Genomic DNA, 19627 nt, shown 5'->3' on the forward strand with positions numbered 1-19627 from the left:
ATATTCAGCTGTCATTTTGTATGATCGTATTGGGTTATTTACACATATTGAAATAATGAAGATATAATTATGTAACAGCGTAAAAGATTTATTTTGTTTTTGTTCTCTTTCAAGGAAGTAAACAGATACTAAGATTTTATTTGTCTTTGTGTATGTGTGAGCTACCTCGAGACTTCCCGCAGGGCATAAATGTCTTTAAGTTTGTCAATTATTTGGTTATGATTAATTGGCTGTCGATAATTTACCTGGCAATGGATTAGCTATCGATGATTTTGTTGTCGATTTTTTGATTGTCGATGAAATGTACCATCAATGTTAAATGCGGTCGATTAAATGTACTTCGGTATTATTGGGTCGATGATTTGACGTGACACCACTGAGGTTAAGGGAGATGGTGATGATGAGATAAATGATAATAGTGGAATGATGAAACGGGAAAACTCCAAGCAAACTCAAGCACACGACCTTCGTTCACCACAAAATCAATTTGGTGGGAGCTGGGATCGAGCCTGGGACCCCACGTGTCATAGGTGAGCTTTCTATCTCAAAGCCAAGACGGCCCCGTACATTCTAGTTACACTTTAGATTGCTACAGTTAACGTCATAAATATGCCTAATAAAGCAAATATTTTAGGTGTGGGTCAAAAATCCTCTTTGTATAAGTACATTTTCCTGTTGTTCATTCTTGAGAAAGTACTCTAAATTTCAGTAATTTGCTTTTCCTTTCAATGTAATTTTTAAGAAGTATTTTAAGAATGATTAAGGAAAATTTCCATCAAAATCTCTTAGTACTAAACTTTGAAGTCAGATCGAAAATGAAAAATAAAAGTTATTGCAAGAAAATCATCTTTTACGGTATACATATGTAGTGATTGCGAAAAGTTTTGTAAAGAGGAGTGTAAAAATAATTAACTTATTTGCGTATTCACTGTGCACTTATTTGCGTATTCATTGTGTAATTTAAAACTGTTAATTTTAGTAGTGAAAGAGTTTTGTACTTATCATATTCTTACATTTAATTCTAGAAATTATCAGCATGCATATTGTATTAATTATAGCAAATTTGAAGGAAACTGCGTGGGCTTAATGTGATAAAGGTTTTTCTGTAGAATACTGCAAATAAAACAAGAATTACATAAAATGTAATTCAAATTGTTATGAGAATGTTATTCAATTATTAATTGTGTTTCAATTTCTAGATCCAAAGTCTCTTTAAAAGAAATGCCATCCACAATAGGAATGTATATAAATAGTTCTTAAAGAAAACCATAACATCTTTTGAAGAATAACAAAAATAAATTATTATATAAAACTCTATTGGAACCAACCTCCAGCACATCCTGTGATTAATCTTCCTAAACATAATACAAAAACACTGGACGCTGTTGAAATGATAATCCAGCCGATGATAAAAGGAATCGTTGCAATTCTTATCCCATTCTTTCTACCTAAGTTGTCCATTGTCCATCCAATTATAAGTGATCCCACTGGAGCAGTAATTGGTAAACTACCAGCTGAATTAAATAGTAATAATGATATAAAATAAAAGTATAATTCCTATCATAGAGAATCTTTTCTACGTTTCTAAAATTTATTTCTGGATTAGAAACGGATAATTATGAAATATTTTAGTGGTCATATCTAAGTTATAGCTGCTCTTCAGTAATAAATTATTTTTACAATTGGAGAAACTTATAAAATACTATAGAAATAAATTACGAAGGATCATAGAAGTATGTGATGAAGCCATGTGTTTAGTTGGCAACACTGTTACAAGTTATTAGTTTTATAACAAATTCAGTTTGTTTATCTCGGTGATTGTTTATTATGGAATTGTGCAATGTTTTATTTATTTCCAGAAACCTGAATTCCATTTAATACCTTAGAAATAAGGAAAAGTACTTTATGACTTTTAACAATCGAGAAAAGATAATATTTAAATGTGATAATGAATCACTATTGCAGCGTGATATTTTGAACTTTCACTACTTTTGTAGACCCTCGGGGCCAAAGGTCTCAAAAAGATTCTTTGGGCCTCTCAAGATCTAGATATTTTTTCTGGGATTTTTACTTGGATATCTGACAAAGAAACACACATAGCTGAACGTTCTTTCCACCCAAAGCTATGCCGTAATCAGCGATCTCCCATTTTCTGCTTAAAATACAAATTTGATGACACAGTTTTAGATAAATTATCCTTTTTCATCCTTCCCTTTTCTTTTTTCAACGGGACGAAAAAAAAAAACAAGACAAACACATTGTTCTAAATGGAGCCTGGTTATATCGTATGGTGAATTAAACTTCATGTCTGCTTTCCTTTTTCACGAAACAAACTCTTTTTTTCAGTGGACGATCAAGTGGACAGTGCGCCGATCGGGGGCGGATAGGGCCACTGGGCTACCGGGCAGCGCAGATGCTGCTGCCTGCAAAATGATTATATACCTATTTAATGCCTCCAAACCTGCAAGAATATCAACTACTGACTGCCAATAGACTGAATATAGTATTGAAGTTAACGATCCTACCTCATCTGCTCCGAACGCTACTGTCAGAGTGGAAAATGACACAGAAAATCTCTAGTTTCATAAATGCTGAAATTAGTTCTCCCACCACATCAGCTGGGAATGTCACTGTTAAAGTAGAAAATGAACAAGAAGGTTCCACTTCCATGAATCTTGGAATTAGTGCGATTCCAACATCAGCTACGATTGTTGCTACCAAAGAAGAAAACGAGCAGAAAAGCTGCAGTGCTAGTGATGCCGATTCCGAAGTCAGTGAAAACATTGAAAAGCGTGATGCAGCAGGAAACAGAGCAACGAACTCTTTCATACGTCCACAAGAGGATGATATCCTCAAGTTTTTGAGTTCCATACCCATCAACCGAAATAGACCATACCATTTAATCCTGAGTTTGCTTATAAACGAATAGATGGCGCCAAAAGAGCTTGACTGTCATATTGTCCTACTCAAAATGCGTTTTTTGCAGCGTGTGCACAGCTTGTTCTGCAGATTGAACAAAGCATGTTTCTTAAAGATTCTGTACTTCAGCGAGTAAGAGAGCATGAGCCATCCAAAATACATCAGACCAGCGTGGATGCTTACGTATCTAACGAAAGAGAACATAGTGTTAAGAAACTACTTCCTCATGGATAGATAAAACAGCGGTAGTATCAGGTTGAGAAGAACAAACAGGTAATGCATCTAGTTGTCGAAGCTCATTGGTAAAAGAGGGATTACTTACAGAGGAAAAGGAAATGAAGCAATCTATATGTATAGACTGGGAGACACAGCTACACATCATGAAAACTTTTTGGATATTATTCTTTTGCTGAGCAAATTTGACTTTCCGCTTAAAAGTAATTTAGAGAAGATCATCGAGAAGAGTAAACTGAGTCATATACGAGGAAGTAAGCAGAATGGTGGTCACATAACTTTCAAAAAATACGGTGAATATGTTTTGGATGCTATCAACACCCTTATCAGAGAAAATATTTCTAAAGAAGTCTCTCGGCTGAAATGTTTTCTGTTCTATTGGATACTACTCAACAGGCCACTGCTCTGTTTTACGGTAAGTTGATAAAACGGTTGTTAAAGAAAGATTTGAGTTGATTTTAATTTAGCGTCCCTTTCAGCAGAGGCTATGTGAGACGTGGACCTACTGATTAACGTGGAATCCGAACCACATGAGCTCCCGCCGGGATTGTTAAAGAAAGAATTGTTGTCATTGTAAACTACATCTCAACCACAGGTAAAATACATCTTTGCAGTTTACAGCTGGAAATTCTGCAGAAGTTGAACCTTGATATTAAGAAGTGTATTGGAAATTCAGCCGATGGTGCAAGTAACATGCAAGGACAATATTCGGATTTTGTAAAACACCTATGATCAATTACACGTGTCGTGTTATGCTTATATGTGATATGTGATCTTGTCATATGTGATCTGACAAAAAAAAAGTGGTATTGATTTTGTATCATTGTTTGTTCTTATGAATGACTGTGCAATATTTATGCGAGAATATTATCTGCAAATAGACATTTGAAAGATCAAATGTCAACAAAGTCGTCTTAGTTATTGCCGAAACAAGATGGTGGAAAAAACTCTACTTTGGAGAAAAAGCTTTTGCTATATTTCGAACCCAGAAAGTGCTTTGTACATAGAGCTGACTATAACGATGAAGCAAATTGCTTCTACAGAAAATATCAAACCAGAAGCTAAGTGTAAAGGGAAAGGATATATAGAGATCTTCTCAAGTTCAAAACAATTCTGACAGCACAAGTGTTCCTGAGAATATTTCAAGTAATGACACCTTTGTCAAACTATCTCCAAACACAGGGTGCTGGTGTATTGTAGTCGTATCGAATGATCAGATTACTCTGTCACAACTGAAAGAGCAGAGGACTGATTTTGAATCTGTTAAGAATGCAGCGTTAAGATTTGCAGAATGGGTCAATAATAAATTTGAAGTATTAGAACGTGATTTTTTTTTTTTTGTTTGTTTCTACTGACCTGTCGACAACTCGCCTTCAGAGGTGGAAAAGGATGTTTCACTGTGAATGTGAAGATGAAGCTGCTTCTGATTCGATGACCAGGTACTGCATCGAAGCATTCAACATAATATTGAATACGAAATTTTGAGTATTTCTTCAAGATTCAACAAGCTATATACTTTATGGATTGTTTGGACCCTGGAAACTTCAACCAAGTAAGAGAACTTCCAGACATGGCTTTTGATAAACTTACCTTCTGAAAAACTTCAGTAAAGAAGTTTCCAAGAATTCTATAAAAGTCTTCTCTTGAACTTTTCAAGTAAGTGGAAATTCTTGAAAGACAATTCTTGACGAGTACAACCGAGAAGAAATGACTGATTGTGCTGATGGCACAAGTCATTCAGAATTACAAGAAAATTACTTCTTCAGGAGCAAGGCGAGTGTAAAACGTATTGCAAAAATTGTCTAATGTTTCTTTTTTTGTCTTTTTTAATTTTGAAGAGATGTAATTTGTACAGTAATGCTTATCCAGATTTGCTACTAGCATACACATTTCTATTGACTTTGCCCATAACTCAGGTAACATGTGAAAGAAGTTTTTCAAAACTGAAATACATTAAAAATATGTTAAGCAGTACCATGTCTCAGGAACATTTGGAAACATTTATTTTGATGTCTATTGAAAAAGATTTGTTAAGGAATGTTTTGAATGAAAAGGTGACAGATACAGTAGCATCAAAAATAGTACACTAAATATCTGCTAATTTTGTAATATAGTATACGTACTCCATGAACTTCATATAATACTTTGAACAATTCGGAATAATATACTGATGAAAGAATATAAGGTTTTAGTTGTTGATGCTATTGACACTGTAGAAATAAAATTGTTCAACTTGATTTGTGAAAGTGAGATGCTAGTAGCCCTTATGGGAAAAAGCCCCCGCGCCCTCCTAAGGATGCCTATTCGCCCCTGGTGCCGATTGACTGCTCTTACACCCATACTAGTTTTGCTTGCTCAGTGACGTTTAAGAAAACAGTTTTATAAGTATTTTCTTTACTGCACGTTACTCAAGGTAATTTCATGCTTAGATTTCTTCCTTTGTGAACTGAATGGAATCGCCATGGTCTGAAAATAGATTTTGTGAAGGAGAAATTAATTCTTTTTGGACAATAATTATCCTATAATAAGAAATAATCAGCATGAAAATAACCACAATGGAGTGATGCTAAGGAGATCATGGAAGAATAGGAACGCATGGATAATAAGGAACGAGGAAGGCAGTGAACAAATGCAAATATGCGTATTTATATTGAGAACAAAGATATGTGTAGATTATCATGTAAATTTCATTATCATCATGTAAATTTACGGTTAAAATGAGTAACTTCATACTAAAGGGGACTGTATTTGATATTAATTTCTGCTTGTGGAGTATTTCTGCACAATGCAGAATAATGCATTTTATGTGTACAAGTGTAAGGTTAGCAATCTCCACCATGTTACTGCATGACATGACAACTGTTATTGCATGAATAATATGAATGAGTGTAAACAAAACAGGACTGTATTACGTATTATTTTCTGTTTTGAAAAGTGATGTTGAAATGTACACAGGAAGTCATACCCCTAGTTTCCAAAAATATCTCATTCAGATGAGATTCCGAAGAAAGAGATTTCTGAAAATCATGTGTGGTAAATATGAACATACGAGTGTTCTCGAAGGTGGGATCTAGCCCACTTGCCCTCATGTAGCATGGCGGGGCCACGAAGTCAGTAGAGCAGGCGTATGATGGCCACTTCCATTTCAATATTTAAAAAAAAAATAAACTAAGGAAGCTGGAAAAAATAAACTAAGGAAAGTTGGCGTAAATATATATGTTGAAAATTAGGATTAGAGGTAACACGTATAAAAAAACGTCTAATTATGGCTTCATTACACATGTAGCCAATCGCTTGCGCATGTCAATTAATATTCTTGCGATACTATGGCGGCCCGTGACTAAATCCAGCATTACTCGCGCGGTGCAAAATAATGTGCTCATTTTCTTGAAGGCTTCCAAGCACACATTCTTCCAATTGACTGTAAAACTAATAGGGATTCCCGTGTCCTATTGATTGGTTTCTCGTTCAGCACCGAGGCTACGTGAGATGTGGATGTACCGCTTAACGTGGAATACGAACTACATAAACTCCGACCGGAAATTGAACATGAGCCTCCCGCGCCAAAGGTCCGTAATGCCCCATTAGGCTGGGAGTTTCAAAATTAGGGTACACGGAGAAAAATGCATAATCCAGTCGGGATGTAAATGCTGTTTTTACCAGGTTACACGCGTCACCACATTAAATAATGTTGTTTCATACGTAGTACGATCTACACCACCATCCAGCGAAAATTTTGTATTGTGGGACCACCATTTCAAATCTAGAATTAACGCCATACCCATTCCGACGGTGGTAACTTACGTATATAATATTGTTACCACCTTCCTACGACTGCCCCCTCTTGGTTCTTTCTAAATCTGTGACTCCCTACCTTGCGAGAGTAATAGTTTTTAACGCGAAATCAGTCATGTGAATAAAATTATCCAATAACAGCGAGTCGAGTTTGACGCCGTACTCCAGAGTTGGCATGGTGTTCCCACCTGTTGTACTTTTATACATGAAATTACATTACTTAGGGAGCGCACCCGCGTAAATACGATGTATCCACACGGAAATCCTAGTCCTTTTTTCTCAGTGTAAAAATTAAAATACTATTGCTTTGACACATTCCAGTGGCCATCAAATATGCTGTTTGTATGGTTTATTACATATTATTCGAAAGCTCATGTTTGTCATCCTTTAAATATATATGTCATAGGAAATATCTCTGTGCTTTCTTCTAGTATCAGGTCTAAGAGGATAGGATATAAACACACGATGTTTTCCAAAATCTACTTCAATGTATGTAAATTTGGTCGCAGAGGAACACAAGAAATCTAAATATTAATGAAAGTGAGGCATAAAATAAGGCAATCCAAGTGAATACACAATGCAACATTAGTTGCTAAAATTCTGTAGGGGTGACTTACACTTGGAGTATAAGAGAGGTGATGAATGTCGTTCCGTTATTACCGACTATAAACTGAAACTGATCTCCGAAGCAAATATGAGAAAAAGACACGTGAAGTTAAAGAAGAACCAGAATTGACTATTCGACTGTAGAATGGCATTTAGGAAGACTACAAAAGTTGAAAATATGGACAAATTGTTTGAGAATCATAGAAATTGGCGATTTGAATTCTGGTCTGCACTGCTGCTCATGCTCTGTAACAGAGATACAATTTTCAAACATATTGGCCAATATCTAAAAACTGAATTTTGTACGGCAACCGACATATTCTACCAATGGTTGGATCGCGCGTCCGCTCCTCAAATGTTTCCTTAGCCGGCATTGAACTCAAAGAAGCTTATGGTTACTCTTATGTGTTTCGTGGTTACACTCATCAATTATGACTTACTCAATGTAGGTGAATCCATCACGGCCAAGAATTCAAGAAATCGACGAAATGCATCAAACACTGTAATGTCTGTTTCAGACATTGTTCAATAGAAAAGGTTTATCATGTGAATCAAAAACGCTGCTAAAGTTGCATGTATTACAACACAAAATGCTGCCCTATCTACCATGTTCCTCATACTTCGCCAAATGACTTCCACCTTTTCCATTATCTGGACACCAAGACAGTGGTCGGAATGGGTTGGAAGACTTTATCAACTTTAGCACCACATTATTTTATATCGCTGTGGTTATTTTATATACAGATCATCTAGAAGAAATCCTCTCTGGAGAGTTCTGACATCATGGTGGCATTAATCCTTTTCTAGTCACCGTGTCTAGCGATATAATATTGCCAGCGGTTCTTCACTTTCCGTAAACCCGTTTTGTAAAGGTCTGCAGTTTGACTTTGAAAACACAGTTCGACCTCAGACACAACGTCATCCCTACAGTGAAAAATGGACGCCTCCATTGTGGAAACGTGAGGATCTCAAGGACAATAAGAAGGTAATACTATTAGGACAATAAGCAGGTAACACTAAATACTCTTATCATTTGTATAAATGGGACAGCAGAGCTAGGGACAAACATTGATCTATACTTGCCTCGTCCAAGAGACAGGTGTTGACATTGGATGATAGAAATATTACAATTGTTGTCCTAATTGACCCACAAAAATTATTCTACAACCGTTACACATCAAACTGGGAATCGTAAAGCAATTTTCAAGTCCTTGAACAAAAGAAGCCCTTGCTGTTTTTTGCAGTAGATTGCAACCAAGTTTTCACAATTCTCATATGCAAAGGTCAAGGAAGGCATATTTTGTGAATCACAAATTAGAAAGATGCTGAAAGACCGAAATTTCAGACAATGAATGTCTTTGACCCTACTGTATAAATTTCAGTGAAGAACGTCAAACGAAGTTCCTAGGAAGTATAAAGAGTGAATAATACGAAACAATAGTGAAATCGATGTCAGATCACATGAAGGAGTTAAGGTGTAAGAGGCAGTGGAAGAATATTCGTTCCAGTCCGACTGGGTGCAGGATCCACGGCCCTTCCAGGAGATCCTCCACGCCCAAATGGACATTATCTTCAAAGAGAGCAGTCTACATTAGCCATTGGATCTGGTAATGTACGATGTACTTCCACCAAAATTAGATGAAGTTCCGTTGCTTGAAGGTCTTCACCGAGGGAGGGTGTGGTAATCAATGTTAATGGTTTCCTACACGTACCATTGTTCGGAAAGTAGCTTAGCTACAGCGTGTGCGTCGTATCTAAACACGCTAAAGATATGTAGTGCCGTATTGCTTGGGCAAGGCTAACAGGGGAGGTCACGCTTCCAAATGAGTATGTCTGTTTGCAGAAAATCTACATCAGTAATTGGCTGTGGTAATATATGGTATACTTCTACCGTAACTAGAAGAAGTCCTATATTGCTTAGACGATTCTACCGGGAGGGGAATGTCAGTTTACTCCTTGCAGGAGAATTGAACGGTGAGTGAGAATAAGCGCCAATTCCAGAATCTAGGCAATGGTTTATGATCCTAGTAAAAGGGAGGAAGCTCTGTAGGATACGGAGCTGGCTTCAAACTTAAATGGTACCGTAACTTAACACGTACCATTAAATCCAGGCGTATCTCGACGTGTACGCAATAACTCTATGTGGAAGGCAGTAGCCAGTGAACGTATAGAGATAGGCAGAACCAGGAATGAACAAGCCCCCTTCGGCATACCTGGAGCTTACGAATTGGGTTGGACTCTGAGGGGTTGTGGTTATCCATAGGATTCGGTAGCTTATGTGAGATTATCCCAGGAATTGGGTAACGGAGAGTGCTAGCAGGAGATTAGCTTACCTTAAAGCTCGGGCACCATTCCTGCAGAGCATGAGAGGACCTGATTCGTTAGCAGGACCGCCTCGACTAGTAGGTTAACTGGTAGGCATTCATAATATTGGTTTGGCCGGGCAGTGGGCCTATTAAACTCTCTTAGAGAATAAGGGTTTAATCGCAATTGGGAATCAAGGTAAACGGACTCAGCTTGGGTATAAAATACGAAAAGAGAGAAGAGATATCAAAAAGGAGAAAGAGGTTAACCAGAGTAAGGGGAAGATGCGTCTGCTAGTAAGACCGTAAGCAAACGGCAAGAGCAGATGTAGTGGAGAAACCAAAAAACAGCTTGTCGATGCACTAGGTGTACATGGGTATAAAATCCACATCCGAGAAACTACGGACCGGATGCACCGAGCGGAGCTGGTCCAGAACTTTGGCCGAATTGCCACAGGACGTTTAGCCAACTTGCGAAATATGGAAGTAGACCACTCGATCCTATTGTGGCTTACTATTTGATCACTTCTCCTGCCACAGCTAAGTCTGTACAGCATTCTGGATCTCAGTATCGGGAGGGGAATATTGGAACCCTGGAAATGCGTGGAAACAATTTACTCTCGTTATTCGAATTTCCTGACTGGTGCCTTTCATGACAGTTATTTGGCTAGTCTAAGCAACAAAGTACCTGGAAATGAAGGCTTTGATCGGATCTCCAAAGACTAATTTGTGTCATTGGATCTGGAAGACTACGTGCGATCTCGTCACAGCTTCTTCGAGGTAAGTTGAATATTCATGTCAACTGCCGTCCCTACTGAATTATCCTCCGAAATGGCATGCTGGCATCAAACCCAAATGGTGACCTAACAGTACCATTGGATTCGGTATGGGATATGGGAGTATCTAGATGTGTTCCTGGTGCTCAGGTAGGCAAGGCCGGGAATATTAAGTTCCCTCATGTATGCTTAAATTAAATTGGAACCCTTCGGGTTGTGGTCAAACCGTGGGATGTGGTAGCTGGTGCTCGCACTGGTGGGGTGAGCTTCTGTTATAACGCTCGGGTGCCAAGCCTGCAGAGCATGGAAGAACCTTACTCATTAGCGGGACAGACTCGACCAATTGGATAAACTGGTAGGCGCTCTGGACTACGATTTGATCATGCAGTAGAAGTATCTCATTATACGTGTTTGAGTATAAGGGTCACATCACAAACGTGAACCAAGGTTGATGTAGAAACCTTGAAGTTGCGCTACGCACACAATGAGGACTACGTCCAAGGATCGAGAAACCACAGGCTGGGCAGTTGTTGGTACCAGCCTATTAAATTAGGTCACCAGGCTGCAACATGTCACTTTGACATGGAAATACATGGCGGTGGACAACTCCATCTCTAATGTGGCTTACAATCTTCAATGGGCACCATGCTGTAATTCACGAGCAGGTGATCAATGCAATGTGTACTACTGCAACTGACAACAGCTTCGTCCTGCACTCTGGAGAAACCAATAGCACGTTTAGACACCAACTATCTTTATCCATCATGACAATGTACAGTGTCACACGATTAGAACTGGCAGATATCTTGGGTCAGTGGCAGTGGGAATTATTGAAACATCTCCCTATTCATCTGATATGAGTCAGTACGGTTACGACCTTCTGGCCGAAATGAAGGAACTACTTCACAAGATGCACTACGACACAAGAGAGGTCATCATCCGTACCATAGAGTGGCTCTTGAGGGATATCAACAAAGATGTATGCGCTTATGGTGTGTAACACCTTCCGCACGTCTGACAGGTGATAGAAATAAGAAGAGATTACGCTGAATGAATGTAACATGAACAAATTGTAACAATGATGTCATTACTTTTCTCTAATCTCGGACTTTTAATTTTTAATGTGTCATTAAGTAAAACTGAACTAGAAGAACCTCTAAACCATTCTCTTAATACACAATCCAGCTGACCTGAAGATACTGTACAGTAGTACCCCTAAGCGATTCTACATTACAGCCAACCATACTTGGTGATACTACACTAACTACAAGCGACGCAAAAACTTCATCACCATATACATCCAGCGATATTACAGGCAAAAGGAAGTAGAGGTGAATTATTTGTAAGAAGGTAATTGGATTTATTTTTTTCAGTTGCTATTGTATCCAGATCAAAAGAATGGTAAAGAAAACAAACAGTAATGCCAACATTATTGAAAAGTTTATTGAGGAATAGAAGTTGATGTGTAAAGCTCTGGAGAAAGACAGTGCAAGTTTCAAGTTGAGAGCTTGTGGAAGATATCGTCTCTTCATCTTCAGTGTCTTCATATGCATCTTTGCTTATTTGTGTGACAGTGACCATTTCATTACCGAGTTAAAAATGAACATGTTGCTTGCCTAGAACTACATGATTATACGATGTTTACAGCAGACTCAATAAAATGTACGGAATTCAATATATCGTTCCCTGAAACTCGCTCAGTTTATCCAGATAACTGCTATGCATATGTAACGGTGGAAAATAGAAGACTACTAGCCTCCAAAATGAAGTTCTAATATGATAAGTTATACCTTTCAAATCAACTCTCCTGGGTTCGATTCCTAAAAGCAAAACTTTGAATTTTAAACGTATTTGGGAGATTCGGATTCCTTCTCAATACCATGCTATACATCCACACGTCATGTAGCCTTGGTGCTGAAACTGAAGAATTAAACTCCAATCAACCAAACCAAATTGTAATCCTAATTGATTTTTTTCTCTTTCATGCTTTCAAATTAACATAAGTTTGTTATTTTTATTAGCATATTCTGTCTCTATTTGTTACTTTCGAACTTCCGAAGTTTTACATAATTTTAGTACTAGCGTAAACCATTTGTTGTTGATGTACAGAGCCGTAGCTAGGGGGCGAGCGGGACGGTTGCCCCGGGCGCTGATAGCAAGGGGGCGCCGAACGAGCAAGAAGAAAGGAAAAGTTCTGGAAAAGAGCAAACGACGCGGCGCTCCGTATAAGTATTGGCGTCCTATTGAATCAATATTGTTGTTGGTTTGCAAAAATATAATTATTTTAAAAATTTTCTTGCTCGCTCCGCTCGCAATTCACAAATTTCAATAAGAGTCATAACAAATTTTTACTTATTACTTCGTGACTTATAGTGTATGCAGGAGCAGTTTCAAAATCGGAAACGGTAATATATATATATATATATATATATATATATATATATATATATATATATATATATATATACTGTGTATATATATATATATGTGTGTGTGTGTGTGTGAACGTGTGTTAGTCTACTTTTAATATGTTAATTATTAATAAGCCATCTTAAATTTAGAACTTTGATTCATTAAGAAATTAAGTAATTACTATAATTTCAACATATGTAGTAGGCAAATAACAACTAAATTAAATTAACAATGTATTTTGGATTTTACATACGAGCATTAAACATATTCTTTACCTCCATCGAAACTTACAAAGAAAGCTCTTTCTAAATTTCCGCTATACTTCACTATATATATATATATATATATATATATATATATATATATATATATATACAGAAGAAGGCAATCTAGCATAATTGATGTCCGATCGTTTACAGGGGCTGATTGTGACACTGATCACACTGATCACTACCTGGTAGCAGCGTTAGTACGAGAGAGATTATCGTTGAATAAAGGTAATATTCAATGTTCGAAAACGGAGAGATTTAATTTAAAGAAATTAGAAGAGAACCAGGTAAGAGAGGAATACCAGATTGAAGTTTCGAATAGATTCTCGGTTTAAGAAGATTCGGAGTTCACTAGTGTTGACGATACTTGGATTGAAATTAGAGATAGCATTAAAGGTTCAGGAAAAGAAAAACTGGGACACGCGGAAACACGTAGCAACAAACCATGGTTCGACCAGGAATGCATGAAACTAGCAGGGAAGAGAAAACAGGCTAAATTATGCTGGCTACAAAATCCGAATGAAATAACTACACAAAATTTCGCAGATATCAGGTGGGAAACTTCCAAAACTTTTAGAACAAAGAAACGTGATTTTTTGAAAGCTAAAATTAAGGAACTTGAAGATAATAGTAAAAATAAAAATATTCGGGACATGTATAAGGGGATCAGCAAATTTACGAAAGGCTATAAACCTCGTGCTTGTATTAAAGAAAGCTGACGGAACAGTTCTCACTGATACGGATAGCATCTTAAATAGATGGAAAGATTTCTTTGACGATTTGCTGAACACGCAGCCAGAAACTAATGTGCGTAGAGAAAAGGAGATACACACCGAGGAACCGTATATTCCAGAACCCAACCGAATAGAAGTAAAAATCGCTATAAAGAAATTAAAGAAACACAAATCTCTGGGTGTAGATGAAATACCGGCTGAGGTAATTTTAGCCATAATTTTCATAAATATGTTCCACGTAGTTACACAATCATTGTATGTTGAAGAATGTGAAGCACTATGCCATATTACCTATGGATCCTTGGTGTTTGGAATTATAAACCCTGTGTCACTAACTAAACCCTATATAGTCTAGCAGCTAGGAGAGTCCTGTTGGGAATTTGAGAGCCAGAAGGTTTGTTTGTTTTACCGAGTTCTACTATCTTTAGTGTTTTAAAAAAGATTGGTCACATGTTCTGAATCATGGTCATTATTGCGCAATGGCCGCCATCTTGAATATTCCTTTCGTATTCACTACATTTTTCTTAAATACATCTAGCTCAAGCTGTAATTGTCGCAAAGTTATCAGTTATACCTCGTTCGATTTGCAATAGTATATGCTTTTAGGTGACGTTATTCATTTGTCAGTAATACACACAAGAGGGAAGTAAAGGAGGGAAATTTTGAAAATTTCCCTCAAAATTTTCCCTTTTACCGATTTTTTGCTATTGTTATATGGCAACGCTGGATTCTAGGCGAGAAAGAAAAATTACATACATTTCCTGTAGTGTGATAAATATATGCTGAAAGTTTTGTCTTGATTGGTTCACTAGCAGAGGAGTAATAAAATATTTTGTTAGAGCAACCAAAATCATAAAATACAATCTTTGGATTTAATGAAAGTACTTTTGTCACATAGAAAGACCTCCAGCTCAGACTGTAATTGCCGCAGAGGTACAAATAATATTTCGTTTTATAATTTGTTTGATTAGAGTAATAAATGGTGTGGATTAATCTAACATATGTGCCATTATAACTTATGACAAGGGAGTATAAGGGAAATAAATATAAAATTCATACGAAATATTTTGTTTTAATGATGTGGAAACACTAAAAGATAGAAGTGAAACTACTAGAAATTCACTAAACATTAATACCCAATATTTAATTCACAAGTGAAGACAGATTTTTTTTTAAAAAATCGTAACATTTTATGTTTCGTAATTAAGAAATGTGTTCCAAATTTGATATCAAGTGATATTTTCAAACAGCAATTTATTCTTCTTATTACATAACAGTCCACAAATGTCTGATAAACTGACACTTTCATCCCACATTTGCACACATATTCTTCACTTTACATTTACAGAATGGACAACACGGTATTTGTTTCACTGTGCAAGGACAAACATTAACTTTTGCACATGTCTTGCACATACAAGGAGAGACAAATTCAGGATGTCTGAAATATCCAGTCGTTATTATTGGCTTAAGGTATTCTGCTTCTTCTATGTAACCATACTCTAATGGATTCAGTGGTTGTTCTTCATCCAGCACAGTCATCCATATGTAGCACTGAAGATATGCACGCTGTATATGAAAGACTATCGTTGATGATGGTGGACGTAGTTGAGAAAAGTCGATAGCTTTTGCTTTGTGGTATTGTTCAAATCGTACCATGTCACAGTTTGTTTTTGATGAACCAAGTACTTTTGCGATAAAACGCTCGGCATTTTGTATCATTCCTTCATCCAAGGGAGCAACCCCAAAATTTTTCAAAATTTTTCATAAGTGTCATTGCTATTTTAAGTGCCATAAGTTTTGTCCCAACCTTACCTGTGGTATCGCAACCAGTTAAACTGTGAACAGCAGGAAGAACATATAAAAGTGTGTCGTCCATGTTCTCCGTCATTTTGTGAAGTGGTATGTACCTCATAGATGGTCGTGGGTCGTGTGTCTTTGACAACCCACAGTTCTTTCAGGCCACATTTTTTATAACTCTTTTTGAAATGATATAGTGCGGAAATCATAACATCTGTATCTACTGAGGCAATCATAACTCTTTCAATGAAATCAGTTTCGACCATGTGTTGGATGTGTTTCATGATTCTATCATCAGCTTCCTCACATTCACAGTAAAGATCTGGTACCAAAGTAACAGATCCTTCGGTCAATTTCAGGCATAGCTTTGGGTTATGTTTGTGACCTCCTCCCAAATACAAAGATTTTATAGAATTTCCTTGATCGACAATCCACTCAATGAAGAGTTCTTGCAAACGTGCTTTGTTCTGGCTTGAAGCCCGAAAAGTATCCATGTTGACAGGAAGGGGTGCATTTGGGTTACTAGGAATCACATCAATAGGATCAACATTTTTGTCGCCTCAGTCGCTCCCAGTGTTTGATACTTTTATCTTGATACAAGTCAAACACTATGTCAGAGCGCAAACAACCTTCGGAGAGTTTTAAAAATATTTTCCAAATAGTCAAAGTAGTCTCCAAACGTCTTACACATAAGTCGTTTGACATAGACTTTTCGCGCGTACACCATAAAGTCAATCACCATTGCTGCTCTCGTTTCCTGCATCACTAACTACATCATTCTTATTTAAAAAGTGTTTTTCAACTTCTTTGCTGAGTTGTGCTTTATCTGCTTTCTTTAAGAACCCATCATCTGTTAGATAATACGATGTAGATGTAAGCTCGTATTTTAGTATTGTCTCAATATCGAAATTTCTTGAACATGCTATTTCTATGAACGAATAGCATTATTTGTTTCTTGGAGTGCTGTCTCGGTTGCAGATATGTGTTATTTGTCTTTGGAAATTGTTTATGTATGGGATCTAGAATACCTTTGGATTTGTCAATAAGCCTTTCTTGAACGAAGTTTTTGTAGCTAGTATCTCCTTTTTCTTGTATAGAGAGTAAGTACTCAGCTATTACTTTATCAATTTTTGTTCCACTTATAATGTTAGAAATTTCACAACTATCAACTTTCGAAAAGGGATTTCCTCTCTCAAGCACAAGAGTGATCATCTCTGAAATATTTTGCTGCTCTTGAATTGTTAAAGACTTCGAAAACTCATGATGAAGAGCATATTCATCGTCTTCATTAAGGCCACAAAACCGTCTCAAAATGTTATATTTTCTTTCTCATGTTTGATAAGATCGTGTTTTGTCACGGCTTCTTTTCGTCTGGTTCCTCCGATTATGACTCCAGATCCCTTGGCTGGCTTATTGTAGTGTTGCTCTAGTGCTTGATCCAATACAACGCTGCTAAATCTATTGTTACTATGTTGAACTGTGAAATGACCGTTCTTAAACTCATTATAGATCAGAGGATGTTCTTGTTCTAGTTTTAAGCAATCGTGGTAGTATAGAGTACACCACCGTGCATAATTTGTTCTGTCAAATGAGAAGAAAAGTGGTAAACACTCTCTTAGGCTGCACACATGCAAGTCCCAGTTATTTTCTCTGTCCGCTCGAATTAAGTCTCGGAGAAGAGGAGCAAGTGTGGAGACAAACTGATCCCAATAAGCAAACATTTCACTTTTTTGTGTTCCACTTTCTCTAAGTCCATTCTGATGGCACTCAGGTTTTCGATAGCACATTTAGTTTCTTTAGATAAATTTTGTTCTTCATACACTGATAACTGTATGCGTTTTACTATTGAGAACAATTCGGAGTATTTAGTTATGTTAATCTGTTCCATGAACGCCTTCCACTCCAGTGTTTCCATTACTTCATAAAGCATTCTTATTGCTCTAACTCCCCCGCTATACTGGTTTCCTTTTAAAGCGCTTTCAGCAGTGTGTGGACCCATGATTTCAGTCTGAGCAAGAATTTCCAAAGCTCCAGACCAATACATGCAAGCACGACTTTCTGAAGACGAAATCCTCCAAGGCCAAGAAATATGTTGGAAAACTTTTCGGGTTGAAGAAGCTGAATTTCTTTAGCTATATGATATACGCCTTCGTCACACCACAGTGAACTCTCTTCGACATTTAACTGGTGCAAGATATCTTGGAAATTACACATTGTTGTATAGATAGAGTCATACTGAGTTGCAGGATAGGGTAGTTTTGGAGTATATCCCGTAATGGTCCTGTGAGATGAATGTTCCAACAGTGCACTCATAAAAGCGTTTCTAGAGGGAATCTCAACTTCCTGAGGGAAATCTAATTGAGGTACGTTGGATTTTTTAAAAATCTTGAAAGAAACCATATAAGATCTAAATTTCTGCCTGGCTGTTTTATTTCATTTGCTGTAATTAGGTCATTGCTAGGAACGAAAGTACTGAGGACACTGCACCTTGTTTTGGCTTTGTGTAATACAATAGTTTTTGGTCATCTATATCTTTAGTGGGAGTTCGTGAAGTGGCATCAATGCCAAACGTTCTCAGGTATCTCTCTGGACTATCAGGTTCTTCTATCGTTAAGTTTATCACTCAGATGAAGGTCTTGAAACAAGACAAGTACTGTGTCGTGTGTTCCATGCATTCCTGAAAATGTAGCTTCTTCTCTGTCGAAATTGTCCATAGCACCTCGAACAGGAATGTTGGGTTTTATTGATGGAGGTATGGGAACACGGTGTCCTTTAGCCCTAATAATAGTCATGTTTGCTAGCATTTGATCTTGACGTAGTACATCATCATAACTGCAGCATAGTACATCATCATAACTGCAGCATAGGAAGAAAATCTTGAATCATTTACCTTTAAATCATTAATCTTCGCTTTATTGACGGCTTCAACGTTAACCTCGACTTTTGGTCATAGTCAAGACTCCAACAGTGCTGCCAACCTACGCACCAAAAAATTTCCTCTTGTGTTTACTGTGCTACAGAGTAAAATAGAAACTTTTAAGCGTATTTTCCACATTTTTTGATCCTTCCCATACGCACTTCTGGCAAGCCACCTAAAGGCCTGTATCATTAAAAGTAGATCTTGATATTATTTGTATCTCTGCGGCAATTACAGTCTGAGCTGGAGGTCTTTGTATGTGACAAAAGTACTTTCATTAAATCCTAAAGATTGTTTGAGCGACCAAAATCATAAAATACAAAATATTTTATTACTCTTCTGCTAATGAACCAATCAAGACAAAACTTTCAGCATATATTTATCACAATACAGGAAATGTATGTAATATTTCTTTCTTGCCTAGAACCCAGCGTTGCCATATAACAATAGCAAAAAATCGGTAAAAGGGAAAATTTTGAGGGAAATTTTCAAAATTTCCCTCCTTTACTTCCCTCTTGTGTGTATTACTGACAAATGAATAACATCACCTAAAAGCCTATACTATTGCAAATCGAACGAGGTAAAGCTGATAACTTTGCGACAATTACAGCTTGAGCTAGATGTATTTAAGAAAAATGTAGTGAATACGAAAGGAATATCCAAGATGGCGGCCATTATGCAATAATGACCATGATTCAGAACATGTGACCAATCTTTTTTAAAACACTAAAGATAGTAGAACTCGGTAAAACAAACAAACCTTCTGGCTCTCAAACTCCCAACAGGACTTTCCTAGCTGCTGGATTAATATGTATGTAACAGCATGAAGCATGTTAAAGGGCAGGTTATAGTAGTGATAAAT

General features: G+C 37.0%; 1 protein-coding gene across 4 annotated transcripts in view; it reads right to left on the minus strand.

Moving 5' to 3' along the window:
• The window catches only part of LOC145671241 (ciliogenesis-associated TTC17-interacting protein-like), a 527666-nt gene that overhangs the window by 386674 nt on the left and 121365 nt on the right, over positions 1–19627 (minus strand). For 3 of the 4 annotated variants that reach the window (XM_081740150.1, XM_081740149.1, XM_081740146.1), the window contains one exon: positions 1329–1514. The exons of the other annotated variant lie outside the window; for it this stretch is intronic. In XM_081740150.1, coding sequence (XP_081596276.1) covers positions 1329–1514 — 186 coding nt within the window. The remainder of the gene's footprint in view (positions 1–1328; positions 1515–19627) is intronic. 4 annotated transcript variants of the gene reach the window in all.

The sequence above is a fragment of the Thermobia domestica genome, chromosome 15 (genome assembly GCF_964235325.1).
Source record: "Thermobia domestica chromosome 15, izTheDome1.hap1.1, whole genome shotgun sequence".
Lineage (NCBI taxonomy): Eukaryota > Metazoa > Arthropoda > Insecta > Zygentoma > Lepismatidae > Thermobia > Thermobia domestica.